The sequence below is a fragment of the Delphinus delphis genome, chromosome 2 (genome assembly GCF_949987515.2).
Source record: "Delphinus delphis chromosome 2, mDelDel1.2, whole genome shotgun sequence".
Classification (NCBI taxonomy): Eukaryota; Metazoa; Chordata; class Mammalia; order Artiodactyla; family Delphinidae; genus Delphinus; species Delphinus delphis.
In genome coordinates this window covers 158,502,702-158,524,386 of record NC_082684.1, presented here as the reverse complement: position 1 = coordinate 158,524,386, position 21,685 = coordinate 158,502,702, and the positions used below count along the sequence as shown (strand labels likewise).

Sequence of the window (21,685 nt, the reverse complement as noted above, 5' to 3'; positions counted from 1 at the left end):
CTCATAAGCAATATGAACTATATGATCCCATTTTTGTTTTAAAAAACTGGAATACAGTTAGAGACAGGTGTATCTATATTATACCTATGCACAGACAGAATCCTGGAAGTATATAAAACCAACTGTGGCGAGATCATGAATGCTTTTACATTTCCTGTTTTTGTTTAGCTATAGTCCCCACTTTTATTTTTCTATGATAAGCATATGTTAGCTTTATAATAAGAAAAAAATTACCACTATATTTACTGGGCAGATACACAGAAAGCCCTTGATATTTAGGGATATTCATTGTACAGCATTAGCTGTCAATGGAAAAGAAAGGTTTGCTTTAATAGGTCATTTGAGAAAATGAAACAGCCTTGGTATGTGGATCTGTTGTTTACAATAGTACTAGAACTAATGGAATTTCATCTGTAGAAAAACTCACAAGTACTGAAACTACTGACATAAGAGAACAAGAGACATACTTACGGTTGGGTGAAGTCACGAGTGATGAAATCAGAACTCTTGAACAGTAGGAAGATGTCGCTGAGAGTTTTACATTTCAGAGAACTATTCATTGCTATCCAGTATGCGTCCTAAATAACAGAGCACATGTTACTTAGTATATATTCCAAGTTAGTTGCTATAAATGAAGTTCAAGCCTATAGCCAAAATCAACAATGCATATAACCTGAAGAGGTTGAAGAAAAAAGTCAGGTAAGAAATTTTAGCTATACTGTCAAATGTCAAGTTACAGTTCTAAACAAGTAACAGCATCACCACTGCATGTCGGGTACTCAGTTTTGAACCAAGATGTTCAGGTTCTCACCTTTCAGCTCAGGCCTAAGCACTGCCCTATGTCTTCCTCACTGATGATGAAAGAAGGGGGATAAAGAGATATCAGAAATGCTGACACTTCAGCTAGAAGATTCAGGAATAAAAAAACAGCCTGACCAGCGACTAAGAAAATAGAGAACCTTCCTTTCTTCCTGTTTCTGGGGAGAGACGGCTGGAACCCTGAAGTTGGATGACTGCAACAGTTAAGACCCATGTCTATCAAATCTGGGAGGGAGGAGGTGACATATTCTGAACCATCACAATTTTAAATGGTGAAAGCCTCAAATATATGCACCAAAAAAAAGTAAGAAGAGCAGACACAGGAGGCACAAACCTCAGCGAAATATGCCTAAAAATGACAGAATAATTAAGTAGTTTAAAAAACGTACTTCTCCCATAGACAGATCAGACACAGGACAGTAATTAGGAAAACTAATGACTGCAAAAAAAAAGTCCAGTTATCCACACTGTATGAAAGAAAGCACTGGAACACAGTCGGCACTCAATAAATAAAAAATAAATGAAGGAATAACTTAAAATCACAAATAATCTATGCATTTTAACTAGAAAGCCTCAAGCCAGATCAGTAGTCAAGCACAACTCAAATTACTGCTCATAGATAAACTAAAAATGAGTTTCAATAACTTCTTTATAATAACTTCTTTAAAATTTCTCCAAATGAAAAAGGATGATGAACTTCTGGTTAAAGACAGTATACTGAACACACAAATTTAACTCCACTAAAACAACAGTATATACATAGAAAACCATGCAACTGAATAAACAAGACAGTTATTAACTCCAGGGAAAACAAAATGTTGAATAAGAAAACACAAGCAATGTACGGTATATATCAGATATGGACGTAGTGTTTGCATAAACATAGTATGAGAAACAGTGAATACTTGTCTAATCAAAGTATGCCATTCTGATGATGAGGACAGTGGAACAGAAAGCAGTGGGGACAGGCCTTCCCTGGTGGCTCAGTGGTTAAGAACCCGCCTGCCAATGCAGGGGACACAGGTTCAAGCCCTGGTCCAGGAAGATCCCACATGCCATGGAGCAACTAAGCTCATGCGCCACAACTATTGAGCCTGTGCTCTAGAGCCCGCGAGCCACAACTACTGAGCCTGTGCACCTAGAGCCCATGCTCCACAACGAGAAGCCACTGAAATAAGAAGCCCATGCACCACGATGCAGAGTAGCCCCCGCTCAATGCAACTAGAGAAAGCCCGAGCAGCAACAAAGACCCAATGCAACCAAAAATAAATAAATAAATAGATAAGGTAGATAGATAAATAAATAAATAAATAAATAAATAAAGTAGTGGGGACAGGAGATGAAACAGAGCTGAACCTTTCTGTTCTAAAGCAGGAAGTCAGTAATAAACATCTAAGACAGAAGAACAGAGAAGTAGAGGAAAATAACAGAAGAAGGTACTAAAATATTTGAAAACAGCTGCCTCTGAGCAGTGGGAAATAGTGAAGCAAAACGGGTGTCAGAACTGGCTGATTTCTGTAGGAAGCTTCCAGATCTTCTGAAAATTTAAACTATTTTGTATATGTAATACAATGGAATATTACTCAGCCATAAAAAGGAATGAAATAGGGTCATTTGTAGAGACGTGGATGGACCTAGAGTGTGTCATACAGAGTGAAGTCAGTCAGAAAGAGAAAAACAAATATCATATATTAATGCATATATGCAGAATTTAGAAAAATGGTATAGGTGACCTTATTTGCAAAGCAGAAATAGAGACACAGATGTAGAGAAAGGGGGAAACAGGTGGGGTGGGATGAACTGGGAGATTGGGATTGACACATATACACTATTGATACTATGTATAAAATAGACAACTGACGGGAACATACTGTATAGCACAGGGAACTCTGCCTAATGCACTGTGGTGATCTGAATGGGAGGGGAATCCAAAAGGGAGGGGATATGTGTATTTGCATAGCTGATTCATTTTGCTGTGCAGCAGAAGCTAACACAACATTGTAAAGCAACTCTACTCCAATAAAAATTAATTTAAAAAACTATGTATATGTGTCACTAATTTTAATAAGTAAAAACAAAAATTAGATTAAGTACAATTTATCATTCATGTTAGAATAAGAAAAGATAAGCACATGAGATGATTTTTTGAAAATGCAGGTAAGTCTTGATGCCTTAAATGAGCCTTGCTGACATAAAACTGTTTTCTACTGTAGTAGAAAAAATAACGAATTTTCCTTCAGACCTTAACTTAAAAAAAAAATCTTGTCAATGAAATGATGAAATGATAAAACACAATTTAAGAAAACGTCAGGTGATCTGTCAAACCGTTGTTTCTAGATCCTACAACATTTTAATTTTTATTACCTTTCAATAGAGAAAAATCTCTCTGTCAAACTGAACAGGTGAAGTTTTGAAAAGGGTAGAGAAAGGCTTTTCTCAGATTTCTAGCGCAATCAGCAACACAAGAGGTTGAAACTGTCAATTGGCAAAATATACAGCATTTCACAGACCCAGGGAAGTGCACTGCAAAATCAGGAAAATAAAATAACAGGGGGAAAATAAAAATAAATTCCACAGAATTCCCTAGAATTAGGAATATAATCAGACCCTCTGTGAGGATATAAAGCGAAATGGAATAGCAAAACAAATAATATTCACACAGTGAGAGATTTACTGATGTGTTCCTACCCTTGGGGCACTCCAGTTAAGCTTTGGAAATACACTGCCCCCCAGGGAATTGATAGCTTCTTGGACTTTAGTGGTGAACTCAGGAAATTCTGGTGCCTACAGAGAGAAAGAAGAAATATTTGGGCAAGTCAGTATCATCACAACAAATACAGAAAACAAGATCAAAATCTCAAAGTTCAACACTTCAGGGCGTAAAAAATAACTTAGAATACAAATTACTATCAGAATTTCCGAACTCAGCTAAATAAAATCAATGATCAAATAGCATTTATCTGAAAAGGAAAAAAAAATAACAAGTGCCAATGGCACTTTCCAAAACAATCAAGACCACAAAGCTGAAGAGACAGATGTTACAAGGCACCTGGGGATGTGAGGAAGGAATGAATGGTTCTCTTAGCACCTATAAAACCAGTATCTATTAAATGAAAAGAGACAGATAGAATATCACCTGTGCATATACTCCAATTCTCAGAAATAATACCTCGCACTTAAGGGCCAGAAGCCTTTCCATTTGCAGGAAAAGATTCTTGGACGTTTCCCCAAAAGGCTTCATGAGAATAAGAAATAAATTATGTGGTTAACTGTATTTAAACGCTGCTATTTCCGGATAAGTTTTAATATAAACAAAATTTAAAAATAGGACCTTGGTGAAGTTAAAATGTTCTTTCCTTTCTGGTTGATTTTAAAATGTGTATTTTTTAAATTTTTATTTTATTTTATTTTTGTGGTACGCGGGCCTCTCACTGCTGTGGCCCCTCCCGTTGTGGAGCACAGGCTCCGGACGCCAGCGGCCATGGCTCACGGGGCCTAGCCGCTCTGCGGCATGTGGGATCTTCCCAGACTGGGGCACGAACCCGTGTCCCCTGCATCGGCAGGCAGACTCTCAAGCACTGCACCACCAGGGAAGCCCTATTTTTATTTTTTACAAATTTATTTATTTATTTTTGGCTGCATTGGGTCTTCGTTACTGCGCGCGGGCTTTCTCCAGTTGTGGCGAGCGGGGGCTACTCTTCGTTGTGGTGCGCGGGCTTCTCGTTGCAGTGGCTTCTCTTGTTGCAGAGCACAGGCTCTAGGCGCGCGGGCTTCAGTAGTTGTGGCACATGGGCTCATCAGTTGTGGCTCATGGGCTCTAGAGCGCAGGCTCAGTAGTTGTGGTGCACGGGCTTAGTTGTTCCATGGCATGTGGGATCTTCCCGGACGAGGGCTCGAACCCGTGTCCCCTGCATTGGCAGGCGGATTCTTAACCACTGTGCCACCAGGGAAGTCCCTAAAATGTGTATTTTATATTGGTGAGTGATCAAAACATTCTAAGTGTTGTTTCAACCAGGAAGTAAGTAGAAATACAGTGGTGACAGAACGTAAACGTAATTACAATTATGCTCTCCCTCGAGCCTTCTGTCACCATCAGGAGCACATGGACATAAAGTAGAGAAAAGGAGAGTAAGAGAGATGGAAGTGGGGCCTGCAGGAGAGACAAGAATACAAAAACACTAACACTGATGCTCTGCAGTCACTTTTTTCCTTTATATTTGCTGCCCCCTACTGGCAACTGCAAATACTGAAAAAGTCCAGTCATGACAAGTTCTTCCACAAGGGGAAAAAAAGTTACAATAGGTCTAGAATAAGCTAAGGGAGTGGGAGGTACAAACTACTGGGTGTAAGAGAGGCTACAAGGATATATTATTGTACGACACAAGGAATGATGCATTATTTTGTAAAACTGTAAATGGAGTATAACCTTTAAAAATTGTATAAAATTTTTTAAAATTAAAAAAGGAAATGATTATTATTGTTTCAAGTCACAAAGTTTTAGGATGACTTGTTATTCAGCAATAAATAATCAAATACCAAAAAGAAAAATGGTTTATGCTGATCCCCAAGATCTAATCCAGTTATGACCGAGAAAAGACTATGACTCAAGTCACAGAGACGCAGACTAAAAAATGAAAGTTAAAAAAAAAAAAAGGTAACATATTCCCCAGACAAGATACCAGCTTTAAGCAACAGGCTAGTGAGTGCAGGCAGAGATCAAGGGCAGGTTGGACTTCCTTTCTTTCTGCTGCAGGTGTACGTGACCTCTGGACTAGTCAGCAGCATCTTTCAGTTAGTTACCTGACAGCCTGCCTCCGTCTCCATCCTCTGTTATTCTTCTTCTGCTTAGATACGTGAAACTAAGCTGCAGCCATTTAGAGAGGTTTACAAAACGAATAACAGCCTTGAGTCCTTTATCTTCCATTCATCTCTCCCTCATTTCTGTTAAGGCAGTAATTTCCTTAGAATCCCCTGAAGTTGCTGGTTTGGCTACCCTAGAGCTCTATCCATAAAAAGTCATCTAAGATCTGCATTAGCAATATTTTTGATAAATGGCACAGTTACACAAATTGTACAATATGAGGGGTTCGATCTTCAAAGACAAAACAATTTAATTTTCCTATCCCATAAAACTTCACATATAAGGACTGCTTTATATTTCTGTATTACATTTTTTCTTTACCATATAAGTTATGGGTATACAATATAGTGATTAACAATTTTTAAAGGTTATACTTCATTTATAGTTATTGTAAAGTATTAGCTATTCTGTATCATTGATACATTTTAAAAGAGGCAATCGATTCCCTCAAATCCTCCAATTATTCAACTTTAAGAAATCCTGCCATAAGGATACTAAAACAAATTTAAATGACGAAAAGTTTATGTATTGTACAGAAAAATCTGTGCTTTCAGTGAAAGACTATGCATTCTATACATACAGCACTTTCCGGGTTACCTGATTCTATCTGGGTCTGCGAGCTAGTTTACAACTTGGTGAATTATAGGTAAGTGAAAACAATGATAAGTATTTCTTACAGACGTGAAAATTCTATCCTGTCTGGTGGAAATCAGCTATCTTCCTTCCCACGTATTCATCTCAATACTAATCTATAAATGTGTCTGTCCTTTGGGTTCTCTTTTGAGACAGTTATAACATCTGCCTGGTTGCCTCATGAGTTAAATACAGCCTTCAACGTGTTGTCATTATTCTACCTTTTCCTGAAAATTATCTTTTAACAGATTTAACTAGTAATAGGGTTCTTTTAAGCTCACAGTTCAAGTCGATTTTAAATTCGCGGAACACCTCAGTTGTCTGAGAAAAGGTTCCTGTTTTAAGTCAGATAAAATCCACATTTTAAATCATATCCATGGACTTTCTATGATCCAAACTCACCTATCTTTCCAACTTTACCCACCACAGCCCCCCTCTATCACACCCATCAGAAAGGTCATTTCTTTAAAAAAATGTTTTAATCATGAAATAAATGTTTTAAATATACAAAAAATATATACCTGGATCCATACATTCAACAGTTTGACATGTCTGATCCAGACCTTTAAGTTTCTTAAGGAAAAAACATCACAGATACTAATGAAGTTCCTAATCTCCTTGCTCTCCTCCCTAATGCTTCCCTCTCCCCCCAGGCAACCATCATTACAGGAGTGGGCATATTCTTCTACAGTCCTGATGTTATACTACGTGTGCCTGTCCATAAAACATAACATTTAAAAAATTTAAAGTAACTGTTGTCACTTGATATCTATACTTTTGGCAACTTGCTCTTTGAAATTCACCATTGTGCCTTTGGAATTTACCCATCTCGACTACTTGGTTCCATTTTTAATTTGGCATTTCTGTCACTACACTAATTACTAATTACTTGCAGTGGTAATTTTCCCTCCTTGGGTCCTGGCTCACATTCCTCTTCTGAGAGTGCTCTTCTGCCCTGAAAGCTCCCCTGCCCAACATCTAGCTCTCCCCAGTGAAACCCAATCACTTTTTAATTTTTTATTTTGAAATAATTTGAGACTTTCAGAAGCATTAAAAGAAGAGTAACAAGAATTTCGACACACTCTTCAATCAGGCACTTTACCACATTGCTTTATCATTCTCCCCCTCAACTCCCTTTCTACATATAAGTAGGCAGGGGTAGGGGTGGGTGTGTGGGGGTGGGGGAATGTGGGGTGTGTGTGGGGGGGGGATGTGTGTGTGTGTGGTGTATGTGTGTGTGTGTGGTGTGTGTGTGTGTGTAAAGCAGTAACTTTTTTTTACATAACCCAGCCAAATTATCAAAATCAGGGAGGTAACGTGGATACAATACCATTATCTCATCTATGGATCTTATTCAAATTGTGCCCATTGTCCTGATAACGTCTTTTATAGCAAAAGAAAAACGGAACATTTTCCTCTGGCTCAGGACCCAGTCTAGAATCGAGCACTGCATTTCCTTGTCGTGTCTCCTTAATCTCCTTTCGGCTGTTACATTTCCTCTCTCTGTTGCTCTTTATCTTTCATGACCCTGACGTTTTGGAGAGTACAGGGCAGCGACTCTATGTAATTTCTAAAAAGTTCAGTTTCCTGGTTGTTTCCTCATGACTGGATTCAGGTTGTGCATTGTTGGCAGGTGATGTGTCCTTCTGTGCCTTGTACGAGGAGACAGGCGATGTAAGTCTGTCCCATCACTGAGAAGGTTAACTTTGGTCACACTGGTGCCAGCTCTTTCCACTGTGAAGGTACTGTTTTTCTCTTTACAACTAGTAAGTAATTTTGGTGGACAAAACTTTGAGAATACTCAAGTATCCTCATCAAATATTCACCCATGAGTTTTAACATCTATTCCATCAATTATTACTATAATGGTTGCTAATGGTGATTTCCAATTCTATCATTCCTTCTACAATTATCAGTTGGTGTCTTTTCTACTATAAAGAAGGGCTTTCTCTTCTGCTCCATTTATTTAATTTAATCATTTGTTTATGTCAATATGGGACCGTGGATTCTAATTTTAGTCAATGGTTATACTCCATTACTATTATTGTTTTGTTATGATGTTCACATATGTGGCCAGTGGGAGCCCATTCACGCTAACTTCTGGGTCCTCTGTGTCATGACCCATCATTCTTACTTTCTGACACAAGTTGTTGCAGGCTCATCTTTACCATGCCACCCCCATTCTTTAATTTCTCAAGGAGCTTCAACTCCTTTTAGTGGAAAATGCTATTTAGACACCAAGATCAGGGCACTAGGTGTGCTCACTGCCACCACGATGTCATTATGTCACTTTTAGAGCTAAGCAGAGTTTGGTAAATACACACACACACACACACATTATTAATTTCTGTATCTATCTATCTATATTTAAAAAACATGAGTTGATACTGATCATCCTTACACTTAGCATCCAGGCCAAATATCACTTCTCCCTTGAATTATTTCTAGATGCCCTTGGTGGTAACCGTCCTCTCTGTTTTTTTGTTTTTTTTTTTTTGCGGTATGTGGGCCTCTCACTGCTGTGGCCTCTCCCGCTGCGGATCAAAGGCTCCGGATGCGCAGGCTCAGCGGCCATGGCTCACGGGCCCAGCCGTTCCGCGGCATGTGGGATCTTCCCAGACCGGGGCACGAACCCACGTCCCCTGCATCGGCAGGCGGACTCTCAACCACTACGCCACCAGGGAAGCCCTGTCCTCTGTGTTTGACAGCACTTTGTCATCACCCTCAAACTGGAGCGTCTTTCCTCACTGGTTTATATACTCCCTAACGTCAGGAATCAAATCATAGTCATCTTTATTTACTTCATAGAACCTACTACAGGGTGCTGAATATGGGCAAAAGCTAAGATGTATGCTAACTGAACAGAATTTTCATAAAAGGAGAGGAACTGACCTGAGTGATATCCAGAGTAAAATAAAACATGTAAACTTGCCTTTTCTGCATGTGTGGGCACACTTTTTATACCTAAGGAAATGTTTAGGCACCTGCCCTTTTTTTCCCTTGTACCCTGGACATCATATCTCTTCCATCAAAATAAACAGAAATATCTCCTATTTAGAATTGCATTAGAATATACCCTCCTCTACAACTAGTTTCCTTTATTGTGCCTTTACATTTATTTGTAAGCAATTTTACATAAATCTTTCGCTTTTATCTCAAAGTATGAGAAGCTTCATTTGCCTCCCATATTTTTAGAAATACTCTCATTCCTTTAAAAAGATTTTTGTTAAAACATATTTTAAGTTGAATTTGACAACACTCTTAGCCTGAAAGACTAAAACATGCTCAATCAACTTCTACAGGGACTTCCCTGGTGGCACAGTGGTTAAGAATCCGCCTGCCAATGCAGGGGACAAGGGTTAGAGCCCTGGTCCGGGAAGATCCCACATGCCGCGGAGCAACTAAGCCCGTGCGCCACAGCTACTGAGCCTGCTCTCTAGAGCCCACGAGCCACAACTACTGAGCCCACGTGCCACAACTACTGAAGCCTGGTGCCTAGAGCCCGTGCTCCACAACAAGAGAAGCCACTGCAATGAGAAGCCTGTGCACTGCAACAAAGAGTAGCCCCCGCTCGCCACAACTAGAGAAAGCCTGCGTGCAGCAATGAAGACCCAACACAGCCAAATATAAATAAATTTAATAAATTTAAAAAATTAAAAATAAAAAAATCAAAGGGAGGGGCTTCCCTCGCCATCCGGTGGTTAAGACTCTGTCATTCCAATGCAGGGGGCACGGGTTCGATCCCTGGTCGGGGAACCAAGATCCCACATGCCATATGGCATGGCCAAAAAAATAAAATAAAGGTGTATTTTTAATTTTTATTTATTTATTTTTTTTAAAGGTGTATTTTTTTAAAAAATGAAAATAAAAATAAAAGGGAAAAAAGGGCGCACCATGTTTGCCTGTAAACAGTGATTTAAGTTATTTTTCAAAATAATAAATAAAAGCTTGAAAAGGTGAGTAAATGGGGATTTAGAGTGATCTGTGTTGAAACCCGGAAGCACCCCAGGGTGACAGCGTGAGGTGGTCCCCACACCTCAAGGCTCTTACCGTAAGCGTGGCTGTGTTCTCGTCGTCCGACCACTGCATGGAGAGGAGGACAGAAACAGAATGTTAAATGTGGACAGTGTACTGGGCTTCCAAAAAGCAGTGCCCCATCTAAAAATCACCCATACACAGGAGACAGCTTTTCCTGAACACAAAGTATGTGTCCAAGGGAAATTTTCATGTAATTTCTCACTTGATTGAATCTATGCTAAGATCTCAAAGCCAGAACCATTTCAGAGAACATTTCGATTAGAACACGTTACGGAACAGTTTATATTATTTTGAACCAACCTGTATTTCTTCTGCTTCGTTATCACTGTCCGGCTGAGAACATGTTGGCGGATCTTCCCTGGAAGAACATAAAATTTAAATTGAGCAAGAGAAAGCTTTGGTGCTGTGCAGTCATAATTGCAGGTGTGCTGAGTATATATATTTTTAAAAAAGCCTTAGAATTGGAAGATAATGTTAGGAAAAGTTCACTTTTTGAGACAGAAACTAATAAAAACCAACATGAAATTAATGAGAGTACATGTCCAATAAGAGATGGCGGAATAAAAACTTCCTGCCCTCTTCTCAGAAATCACTAGAAACAAGGAAAAGAAAAACTCAAACTCCACCTGTGAGGACACTAAGAATCCAGTCTCAATCCCGATATAAGAGAAAGTGCTGCCCAAGACAAGGAAGACCAGACGGGATGAAGGAAGCCACAGAAGGAACTGCCGGAGGAGCTGTTCCGGGCAACCGCTGGACACCCTGCGGGCGCAGCCAAAAATCTTTTGTTTACATAGTGAAAACAGGGCGTGTGGGCTGGTGGCAGGAGTTACCCTGGATCTGGACTGGCACCACTGGAGGGCATGGGGGAGGAAGAGAAAGACATACTCAGACATGCTGTCTTAGAAGGAGCCAGTGGGCAGAGCGGGTGTTGAAAAGGGCCATTAACAGCCAATCCTTACCGCCTGGGGCGAAGCAAGGGCTGAAAGACCGCAGAGGGAGCGACACTGCCCAGGCCTATGAAGAACTCCCTCTTGAAATGCTACTAAAATGATTTAAAAGATCCCAAGGGAAAAAGCACCAGAGAGGAGACAACTGCAGAGAAGAGACAACAGAAGTCTGGAAAACAGAAAGCCAGTGGCGGGGGGACCCAGTTGGCAACAGGCAGACCCTGGAGCCATCACACACGATGGGACCACAGCTCCGGCTTCAAAAGGGGTGACCTGAGTGAAGTCCGTGAAGGGGGCAGGGAGGCACGCCGAGCTGTCCTCAGCTGGCACACCCCAGCAACTCAACCTCCTCCGTGGACCAAACCGGGTAAGGGCTCCGGTCCTTAATGCCCTAGAGGAAAATCGGGGTGAAATGCTAGAATACGACGAAGTCATAAGTGGAAGTCGTGTTAACAGTGAGACCTCTAGTCCCCTTCCTCCCTCCCTGCTCCCCCAGTACAGACAGATTAGAGGACTCATCTCTGTAGACACTGGAAAACCCCCGGGGAAAGACTCACAAATAACTGTCATCTGGGAATCTTCCATCAATACCTGCTGACTGCTGGCACTCTTAGTAAACAAGCCCCACCCGGGCACATAAAGTTTCTGCGTGTGTGTGTGTGTGTGTCCATCCCTCACTCTTAAATATGAATAAAGGCCTAGAATCATGAGAAAACTAAAGAAAGGCTCCAAGATGAGAAAAGAGTTTTTAAAAAGAGAGAGAAAAGGTACATGGATGAAATAAAGACAATACAGGAACCAGATGAAAAATAATTTTTTAAATCATAAATATCCTCAAAGATAAAAGATACTGCATTCATGAGAGGAGGCCAGAGGACAAGGTTGGACTTGTAGAAACTGAAAACGTGGTAGCCGAAATCTAAAAATTCAACAGAATGAATGGCAAAATCAAGGAAATTTTCCAGAAAGTAAAACTAAGAAGACAGACAATAGGGAAGAAATGATAAAATTCAGAGAATTAATCCAGTAGACCCAGCCTCTAAATAATAGGAGTTCCAGAAAGAGAAGCAAGAAAATAAGAGGAAATGATCAAAGACATAATATTTTTAACTGTTCTAGAACGAAAGAGCCCACCAAGTACACATCACAATGAATGGGAAAAACAAAAACAAGAAACTCTGATGATGTATTTACAAAGATGGCCACAGCAATTCTTCCCATCTTGACATGCCCCTTTGCAGGGTGACTTTGCCACTCTTCCCATCAAGAAATGGCATCTGTTTTCCCGCCCCTTTAATTCAAACTGGCTTCAAGACTCATTGTGACCAACAAAATGTAGCACAAGCGACACCATGTGATGCTGAACCTAGGTGTCAAGTCTTTACAGCTTCCGTGCCCCCGTTTTTGGAATGTTGCCACCACCACGTAAAGGAGCTGAGTCTGAGGCTGAGAAATCACAAGGAAAGAGAAGCCCAGGTGACAGTCAGCGTCCGCTGCCAGACATGAGTGAGGTATCTTAAAACCATCCAGTTTTATGGTCGAGCCACCAGAAAACTACAGCCGCAAGAGCGACCTCAGCAAGACCGACAGAAGACTTGCCCAGTGTCGAGCATTACAGAGGCTCTGAGATTTTACCCCACTTGCAAGCTAACAAGTTAGCCTGCCAGAGTTCATGGACTCTGGCAGAAGACAGGGGACTCCTGGGTCAGAAACAAAGGACTCTCACTCACAGTACAAAGCATGAGCTCCATCTTCGAATCAGTTCCCTCTGGCCCCTCACGCCCCGTGGAAGGTCAAGGAGTGACCCAGGTTTGTGTTACAACTGAGGAACCCTGAACTTAGAGAATCTCATCTTTTATAATGAGCTGCAGGTAAACCTGGCTGGTCTTTGACCCAAGAGGTGACACTGTCTTTATCTGTACTAGACAGTAACAAGCCTGCTCTCTGCTAGGGAGAGACACTATCTCTATCTTCCAAGGCCATCTGCTGCATAAACGTCTTTGAAAAGACAATCAGGAACAAAAGCTGTCAGTGCCTCTGCTCAAAAGACATGCAGAGACCCAAGGAGAAGTGTCTCTCAACACCCAGCTGAGCAAACATTGACACATAAAATGGTCACGTTTTAAGTCACTAACTTTAGGCAATACAGATGACTATCATGAAATAACAACACAAAAGGTACTCAATGAACTTGAAAATGCATTTATCACTCTAAAACACCACTTTTGGTTTTTGTTAGTATAACAAAATACATTTTTAAAAAACATATTTGTAATCGGTGTATTCATACAGTTCTTCAGAAAAACTTATTGCAATTCCTACCATGGGATGTGTCACTGAAATGGAAAAGATGATGGAGTGTATATACTGGCAAGTTCACCAGACTTGCTTTCCAAGGTAAACCTCTAAATACTGAGGACTGAGTTGATGTTAATATTTAGAAGTATTCTCTGTTTTCTATATCACAGCTAGCACTGAGCTGGTACCTAAAAGCCGCGGGAAATGTGAGAGCACTGGCTTTGGAGGCAGACAGACATTGTCAGAATATGTCAGTTCTGCCTCTGTTAGTCGCGAGCGTGGCACCAGAATCCCATCTATAAAACCAGGAGGACAGTAGCTACTCTGCAGAGTTGTGAAGATTCAAAACATGAAGGAATCGAACATGTGTTTTATAATTGGCATCTATTGTCATTCTCCTTAAGGGAGACGATCAGGAAAGAAAGAACTCCCGGGGCCAAAAGGAGACAGTGAGGATTGACACCTACTCGGGAGCGCTGAGTCAAACCACCTGAATCCGACCCAACTTGTGAGCCCAGGTCAGGCACCACCTCTTCTGTACAAACTCCCTGCATCACCCCAGCTTACAGTGATTATTTCAACTCCAAAAACATGGCTTAACAGAACACTGGGTGCTTTTGTTCCAAACACGGGCACCTATTTATTTACATCTTTGACTTGGCGACTAACTAAGCCTGGACTCCCAAGGCAGGATGTCCCACCCATCTTTTCTTGTTTGTTTGTTTTAAATGGAAAGTTTATTTGCTCAGTACACCAGACACCCATCTTGTTATCCCAGTAGCATGCTCAGCACCCAACTCATGGTAGGCACCCAATAACGTGCAATGAAAATGAATCACTGTCTACACCAGAAATGCGTGCTACCAGCCTCCTTTCCTACACCAACTGCAGGCAATGATAACCAAACCAAGCACGTCAAGATCTTCCCTGCCTCAGACCCCTCCTTAATGCTGCTCCCTCAGCCTTGAAGATTCTTCCCTTTGCCCTTCAACTGACTGCTTTCCACCCAAACTTCCTAACTGAGAGGCTCGTAAGTTAGCTCTTTGGGGTATTCCCTGACCCTCCCTGAAATCCTCAGCCCCAGCCCACTCCCAGTAATTTAATACGGCAGTGATCACCCCATTTCCTTCACAGCCTTTACCACAATTTTCACTTATATATTTACTGGTGTGTTTGTTTAATGTGCGGACTGAGATTAATGATAATGGTGAGAACAGTTAGTATTTCTTAAGAGCACACAATGTACTAGGCATTATTATATTTATAAACATTAAATATTTATGGCTAAACATTTTATGCATTATCTCCTTTTATCCCTGCAACAACCCTATTTACAGAAGAGGAAACTGAGGCACAGAGAGCTAGAAATGAGCAAAGATAGGATTTAGCCCTAGGCAATGCGACTGACAGACCAGCACTCTGCTATTTGACTCCCATAAAATACAAAGCTGAACTGTCAACTCCAAAAAGGCAGGGTCCCTACCTGATTTGTGCGTTACTGGAGAGCAGAGTGAAGTGCTGTGTGCTGTATCACACTGCTTAACAGTGTTTAACAGGCCTGCCTCTCCCAGAAGTTCATGCACACATCTGGCCAACGAAAAACATCACAGGAGCTCTTCCACAAGCTCAGAGCACTGAAATCTACGCAGGCCTTTCTAAGAGCGGGAGGCATTTGCTTTACACTCCCATTTATGTAAGCTTATTAAGTGTTCTATATTTAAAAATAATAAAGTTACGTGTGTAAATATCCCAAGGTTGAGACTCACCTACCTATTCTGTTTCCTTATCCTGCAATTATTCCAAGTCAATGAGGCTCTAAATTAATAATTTTCAGGTTATTAAGTGGTTGAGAATACCAACAACAGAACTATAATCTAGAAAGCTACACAGAAGACCCATCAGACCAAAAAATATATATATATGTATATATGTGTGTGTGTGTGTATATATATATATACACACACACACATATACACATACACATATATATACATATACATACACACACATACATATTTATGGTAAAATTAGTGTACTGAAAACATACACAATTCTAATTACATTTCTGAGTTCATTTACTGAAGAAACGTTCATCAAGCACCTCTTGTGTATCAGGCACTGTTCCAAGAGCTGGGAACACAACTGTCCAAGTCCCTGTTCTCATGAAGACTGTATTCTAATAGAACCACTAAGGGAATGATGTCAGATGGAAGTAAGTATTACACTGAAAAATAAAGTGAGGTTAGGAGATAAAAAGTGATGCACCAAAATGTGGTAATCCATACAGTGGAGCAGTACTTAGCCTTGAAAAGGAAGGCAATTCTCACCATACTGTAACATGGATGAACCTCAGGACGTTATGCTGAGTGAAATAAGCCAGCCGCAGGAGGACAGGTACTGTGTGATTCCTCTTGTATGAGGTATCTAGAGAAGTCAAATTCACAGGCACAGGAAATAGAATGGTGGTTGCCAGGGGCTGGTGGACGGGAGCGATGGGGACTCAGTGTGTAACTGGTACAGAGTTTCAGTTTTTCAAGATGGCAAGAGTTCTGCAGATGAATGGTGGTGATGGTTGCACAACATTGTAACTGTACTTAATACCACTAAACTGTACACTTAAAAATAGTTAATATAGTAAATTTTATGTTATGTATATTTTATCTCAATAAAAAATATATTTTTTAATAATTCTAAGGGAAAATTATTTCCAACCTAGAATTCTATTAAAAAAACGAGTGATGTTATCAGTAAGGGTTACCATTAAGCTACTTCAGAAAGGAAAGAGAAGGATGAACACTTAGATAACATGACTTCTGAGCAGAGACCTGAATGAAAAAATAGGAATGACATTAAAGTATGATTCTTAAACTTTTTCCAGTTTGCACTAAAAACACTGAAGCATGGTACTTTCCTTTATAAACAGAGGAACTACTTGAACAAAAGGAATAGTTATCATACACATTTTCTAAAAGTAGAGATGAAAGGAATTACTCAATTTCACAACTTGTAATTATTAGTAGAGGAAGTACTCAATTTTGAAAATCTTATCAACTGAGCATTGACAAGGAATACAGAACAAAGATCAGCAAATAATTTTAACTAGGGAAAAAAGGGAGAGAATGGGGCCAAAGCTAATGTACTTATTTTACATGGTAATCGCTGAGATTTAATCATTACAAATTTCTTTATGCTAAAATTTAAAGAACTTTTTTCTGATATGCCTTACCTTCCTGACACCACCAGAGTTCCATCATCAAGTAAATAATCCTTCACATTCTGAGGAAGTGGAAGAATGACACTAAAAAACAAAAACAAAATGCACATACCAAAAAAAAGGGCATCAATTTAAAAGACCAACCATAAGCAGAGAAAAAAAGTTCAAAACTCAATTTCTGATTTACTTGTTCCCTTTATTTTAATATGAAGTGGGAAATGTTAATGATGGACACTTGGCAGCAGCAGACTGGAAATTAGGATAATATGAATAAATACTGTGGTAAACTAAATTAGGTGCATATAATTACCCCCATTGTCTCGGTGATAAAGAGACAAAAACCAGCCAAATCCAAAGAACTGGACTGAAATCACAGTATGAAAGCAACAAGCTCAGAAGAATTCTGAGTACAAGGGTTATGTGCCTTTAAGAAATTAGAGCCCTGCAGGTATTTGCAGCAACACAGGAAATGAGCAAACAAATCAGAAGATGAACAGCATCTGACCACCTTCTAAGAGATAGGGAGGAAGCAGGCTTAAGATGTGGAAACCATTCTTTGGTTGGCAATGAGTGTGTAAGGCTAAGAATTCACGGTATGTTTGGATGTGCATTCTATTCACCTGATCACCAGAGTACACAGCTGCCTACCTGGGCATGCTTCAGTTGAATTGGTTTCAGACAATCATAATTAAGGAATGGCAAAGCCTATGTGAGAAAACTAGAAAGTTGCATGGGAAGGCATCAAATGCCTAAATAAATAAATGAATAAACTTTACTCTTTATATTTGATATACAAGCCTCATTTACCATCATCTTGTTGTTTATTTAATAATCACTGATCATGTTATAAACATTCACTTGTGTTACTGTTTATTAAATACGTTTTTTTCTTTTGGGAAAAAAAAAGGGATGGCAAAGCCATACTTGATATCACTTGAAAAAACGTATGGCATAATTTGGTTTTTTATTCTGTAATAATCATCAAAAATCCTGCCACAGATACCTAAAATGCTATTACTTTGATCTTGAGGCATGTATTTTTTAAAAACTGAAAACGATTATGGCCTGCTTTCAGAGAGACCATAATTGACTTATAACAGTATGCTTCATTTATTTATTGAATAAGTTTTTTGGCACATTACAGATGGATTTTGTGCACAGGAAAGATTATTCATGAGCTACTTCAGTTTTAGAAATTAATATCTGATTTATCAAAATTACAATTTCACATTCAAAAGCTTACTTCTTCTTCAGGCTTTTAAGTTCAACTACCAAATCTTATTCTTCTATTTGTAAATCTGCTAAATTTTAATGAAATTTCAAGTGAGTCTTTGAAACTTAAAAGTTGCTTTAAATTTTTTAACTCTTGTAAAAATAATCTAGTCACCTTTCTTTTTAAATATGTCAATTGTCTAATTACAGGTAAGCCTTTCCAAGTATTTAACTCTTACAAAACCAGTGAATTAAATTGTAAGTACAGTGAATCCAAGGTTCTTGCAAACATTCCAATTGAAACTGAAAAACTTAAAAAATTTTCTTATATCTTTTAACGTATCACAATTCTAAACCAATTACACAATTTAAATTGGAAACACAAGGCTAACCTGTTATACATATGCCAAATGTTCTCAAAAAGGCAAATTCAAGGATATTAAATAAACTTAACAGGAGAAAAAACCCTCAAGTTTGAATTATTTCATCACCTCTATATATAATTCTAGCTCTTCCTGGGGTTAAAGATACTTACCCAACAATGTCAGCCCAAGAGAATTATACACGACCTTCCTAAGAGAATTTGAAGTTTACCTTCTCATGGGCCTGAGACTGAGAAATATCGGCAGGGATGCTGGTTCCTAGACATTAGGGTGATTTTCCTGACCACAATAAGAGCAGAGAGAGCCCTCTTCTATGCCAGTAACATCTCTGAGTCCCCAAATCGATGATTTCTGAGTCCACGTCCCTTGTTTCTGAGTTATACTAATTCTCAAGTCTGATGTGAATCCTGACTCTCCCTCCAGGTTGCATCATTCCTTGACTGGATTTGAAACATCTATTTACTGTTTGATTCCATTGTGAATTCTCTGCATATTTTTCCTATTTGGAGGGTCTACAACTCTTACATGTATGAGCCTCACCGAGTTAGATTCTGCATCGTTCTCATGAGTCCCTGAGTCCTGCTGTCACAGTTCTAAAGTCGCCCTAATGACGTGACCTTGCATTATGTTACCTAAGTCATGGAGGAGTCCTAGATGACTCCATTAAGAACTGAACGCCTAGGAGTGGGAAAAGACACAAAAGAAAAATAAAAATCACAGTACAATATGGTAAGTGCTGTACCAAGTGCAGATGTACCAAAGGCCACCAAAATTCTGAAGAAAAGGGAACCATGCCTGAGAGACTGAGGCCATAAATAAGTCATGGCCAGGCGTACTTGACCCAAAGCTACTGAGGCTGTCGAAAAAGAGCTTAAATCAGTCACTGAAATCCACGATGCAGGCAAGACTCCATGAGGCCCAAACGAAAGATGTAAAAGATTTAATGACAAAGTACCTATCCCATCAAGTCGATATAATTCTATACACAAAGACAAGCTAATCTAATGGAATGGAGGTTGAAGGGGCCTTTAAAAGATTATTTATAACTTTCATATTTGAAGAAAGAAACATTTAGAAAGGAGAGTGGATGGCCCAAAGTCATCTAGCTACTTATTCTTAAGCCTGAGTCAAAGTTCTAGAACATGTCAAAAAATGATTCTATATTCTTTCCTCCATAATCATCTCTGAACCTTGATTAATAAACACCAAATAATAAGGCTGAGTCAATAACCAGAATATGGTTTCTCGGCATTAAAGCTGACAATGACAATGACAAACCTAACACAACTCCACCAGAATGACCTGGGTTGTGGAGGGACATCCTGCCATATGTTGGGTTCCAGTGATGACACCACAGAACTAACTAGAGTTACAGTTCAAAGACAGAGGAAAGAATACTTTCAGGCAACACAGCTTAGTTGTGGACTGGTTAAAAAAATAAAAAAAAAATCCCACGCCTTGGTTTATTTTTCACTCCCAGCTTCACATGAATGGTACACATTTTAAGTGAACTAAAATTATTTTGCTTCAATGGAGCTTTGATTAAATCAAAAACATTAACAATGAGCAGCTTTTTGTACTATATGCCAGAAACAGTGGCAAGCATCTTTAATGCTTTATCTCATTTAATTCTCATGACAATCCTACTATTTTCTCAATTTTCCAGATGGGGCTTAGAGAGATTAAGCGATTTGCACAAGATGCTGGTGGAACCAAAATTCCACGCCAGACGGATGGCCCTGACTCTGGAGTCCAATTCTTAACCATTATACTTTACTGCTGAAGGCAAAGAAAAACTCCGCCAGAGGTGACAAAGGTGCCTGCACACAAAGCACAAGGCAGTTTCGAGTGAACTCCGTGTGAAAATGTCTGACAGGCTCACAATTACACCTTCTATCACACCAATACAAAATAAATAATTCTAGCATCATCTCAGACCCTGAGCCTCTTTCGATTATGCAAGATAATGAAGGACTGGCACATCATATAAGAAGATAAAGTCCACTGCTGCTGTTGAAGCTCTTCCTTCTGTTTTGGTGTGCCTTCAACCATCTTCAAATGCAAAGCTCCTGCGAGATGCTCTAACCTCCATTACACCCTGGATAACTGGGAGCTGATTCTATGTATGAATAACAGGATAGAAAAGAACTGTCTTTTGAGTAATCTCCTTGGGCTTGTCCAAACACTCAGGATCTCAAAAGTTTCCCTCTCTGTATTCACACTCTCTGCACCGAGAATGAAAAGGGAAGATGCATATCTAAAAAAGTGGCAATCTAGGCCTAAAGGGGGAGTGCCAAAAGACAGAAAATCCTACCCGTGGATACGCAGCTCTTTGATCTATCCGCCTTAGTGTGGGAAAGCCTACCCTTGCATCACGCTCCAGATGTCACGACTGCTTTTGAACATTTGAGGATATTCTCCGAGCTGCCTTGCCTACATTACCTCAAATGACCGGGTGAAGGATGAAAACAGTTAATCCTCTGCTTGCCCTGCAAACTGGTCATAGATTCCTTGTTGTGGGCCAGAGAACTAGAAAACAAATCCTGTTCCACTTCTCTTTCAGACGGCTTCCATCCCTAACAACACATGAGTATACTTTACTAATGCTTTCCATCTACACTATCATGTTGGAGCTTCACAATGGAATTTGAGGTTGGGTCTGTATCATTGTTCTCATTTGATAGTGACCAAAAACTATCAAGTCCCCCAGCGGGTTAGTCAGTGGCAAAGCCCAGACTACCCAGTTCTGCTGATCACCTCCCCCCGCTGGCAATTCTAAAGGCAGTTAAGGTGAACTCCCAAGCCTAAACTAGCTTCATCTGCTCCTCAGAACGCCTCTGACCTTCACTGAGCCACGACACTGCCCTTCTACCTCCCCAGCACCCTCCCTGATGCACAACAGGGGGCACAGCAAACATGGATCGACTTCATTCATCTCCCCACCCGAAATACCACCAGGAAGTCGAAATCTCGGCCCTGGCGCTCCCATCCAGGCCTGCAGTTTTTTTATGGCGCTGGGAGTCGCCCCAAATGTCGCAATCCCCTTTTGCCCATTGCCTCGGCGTAACCCCTCTCGTCTCACCTCTTGATGGTGAGGCTTCTGAACAGTGGATACCACGCGGAAAACTGACAGTGCAGCACATGCTCCTTCTTCATCCTCCAGCCGCCCCCGCCGCCGCCGTCGCCGCCGCCTCTCCCTCTGCTCCCAGCACCCTCCCGGAACCCTGGTCTCCCGTCCCGGAAGTGCCCGCCGAGCTGGTTTGGTGAGAGGACACTT

General features: G+C 40.2%; 1 protein-coding gene across 1 annotated transcript in view; it reads right to left on the bottom strand.

Moving 5' to 3' along the window:
- The window catches only part of CDC123 (cell division cycle 123), a 56,608-nt gene extending 34,965 nt beyond the window's left edge, over window positions 1-21,643 (bottom strand). The window contains exons 1-6 of the mRNA XM_060006047.1: window positions 21,491-21,643; window positions 16,826-16,897; window positions 10,652-10,709; window positions 10,364-10,396; window positions 3,508-3,603; window positions 472-578 (exon numbers count right to left, since the gene is read on the bottom strand). Of these exons, the coding sequence (XP_059862030.1) occupies window positions 472-578; window positions 3,508-3,603; window positions 10,364-10,396; window positions 10,652-10,709; window positions 16,826-16,897; window positions 21,491-21,564 (440 nt within the window). The 5' untranslated portion in view covers window positions 21,565-21,643. The remainder of the gene's footprint in view (window positions 1-471; window positions 579-3,507; window positions 3,604-10,363; window positions 10,397-10,651; window positions 10,710-16,825; window positions 16,898-21,490) is intronic.
- Between the last annotated feature and the right edge of the window lie 42 nt (window positions 21,644-21,685).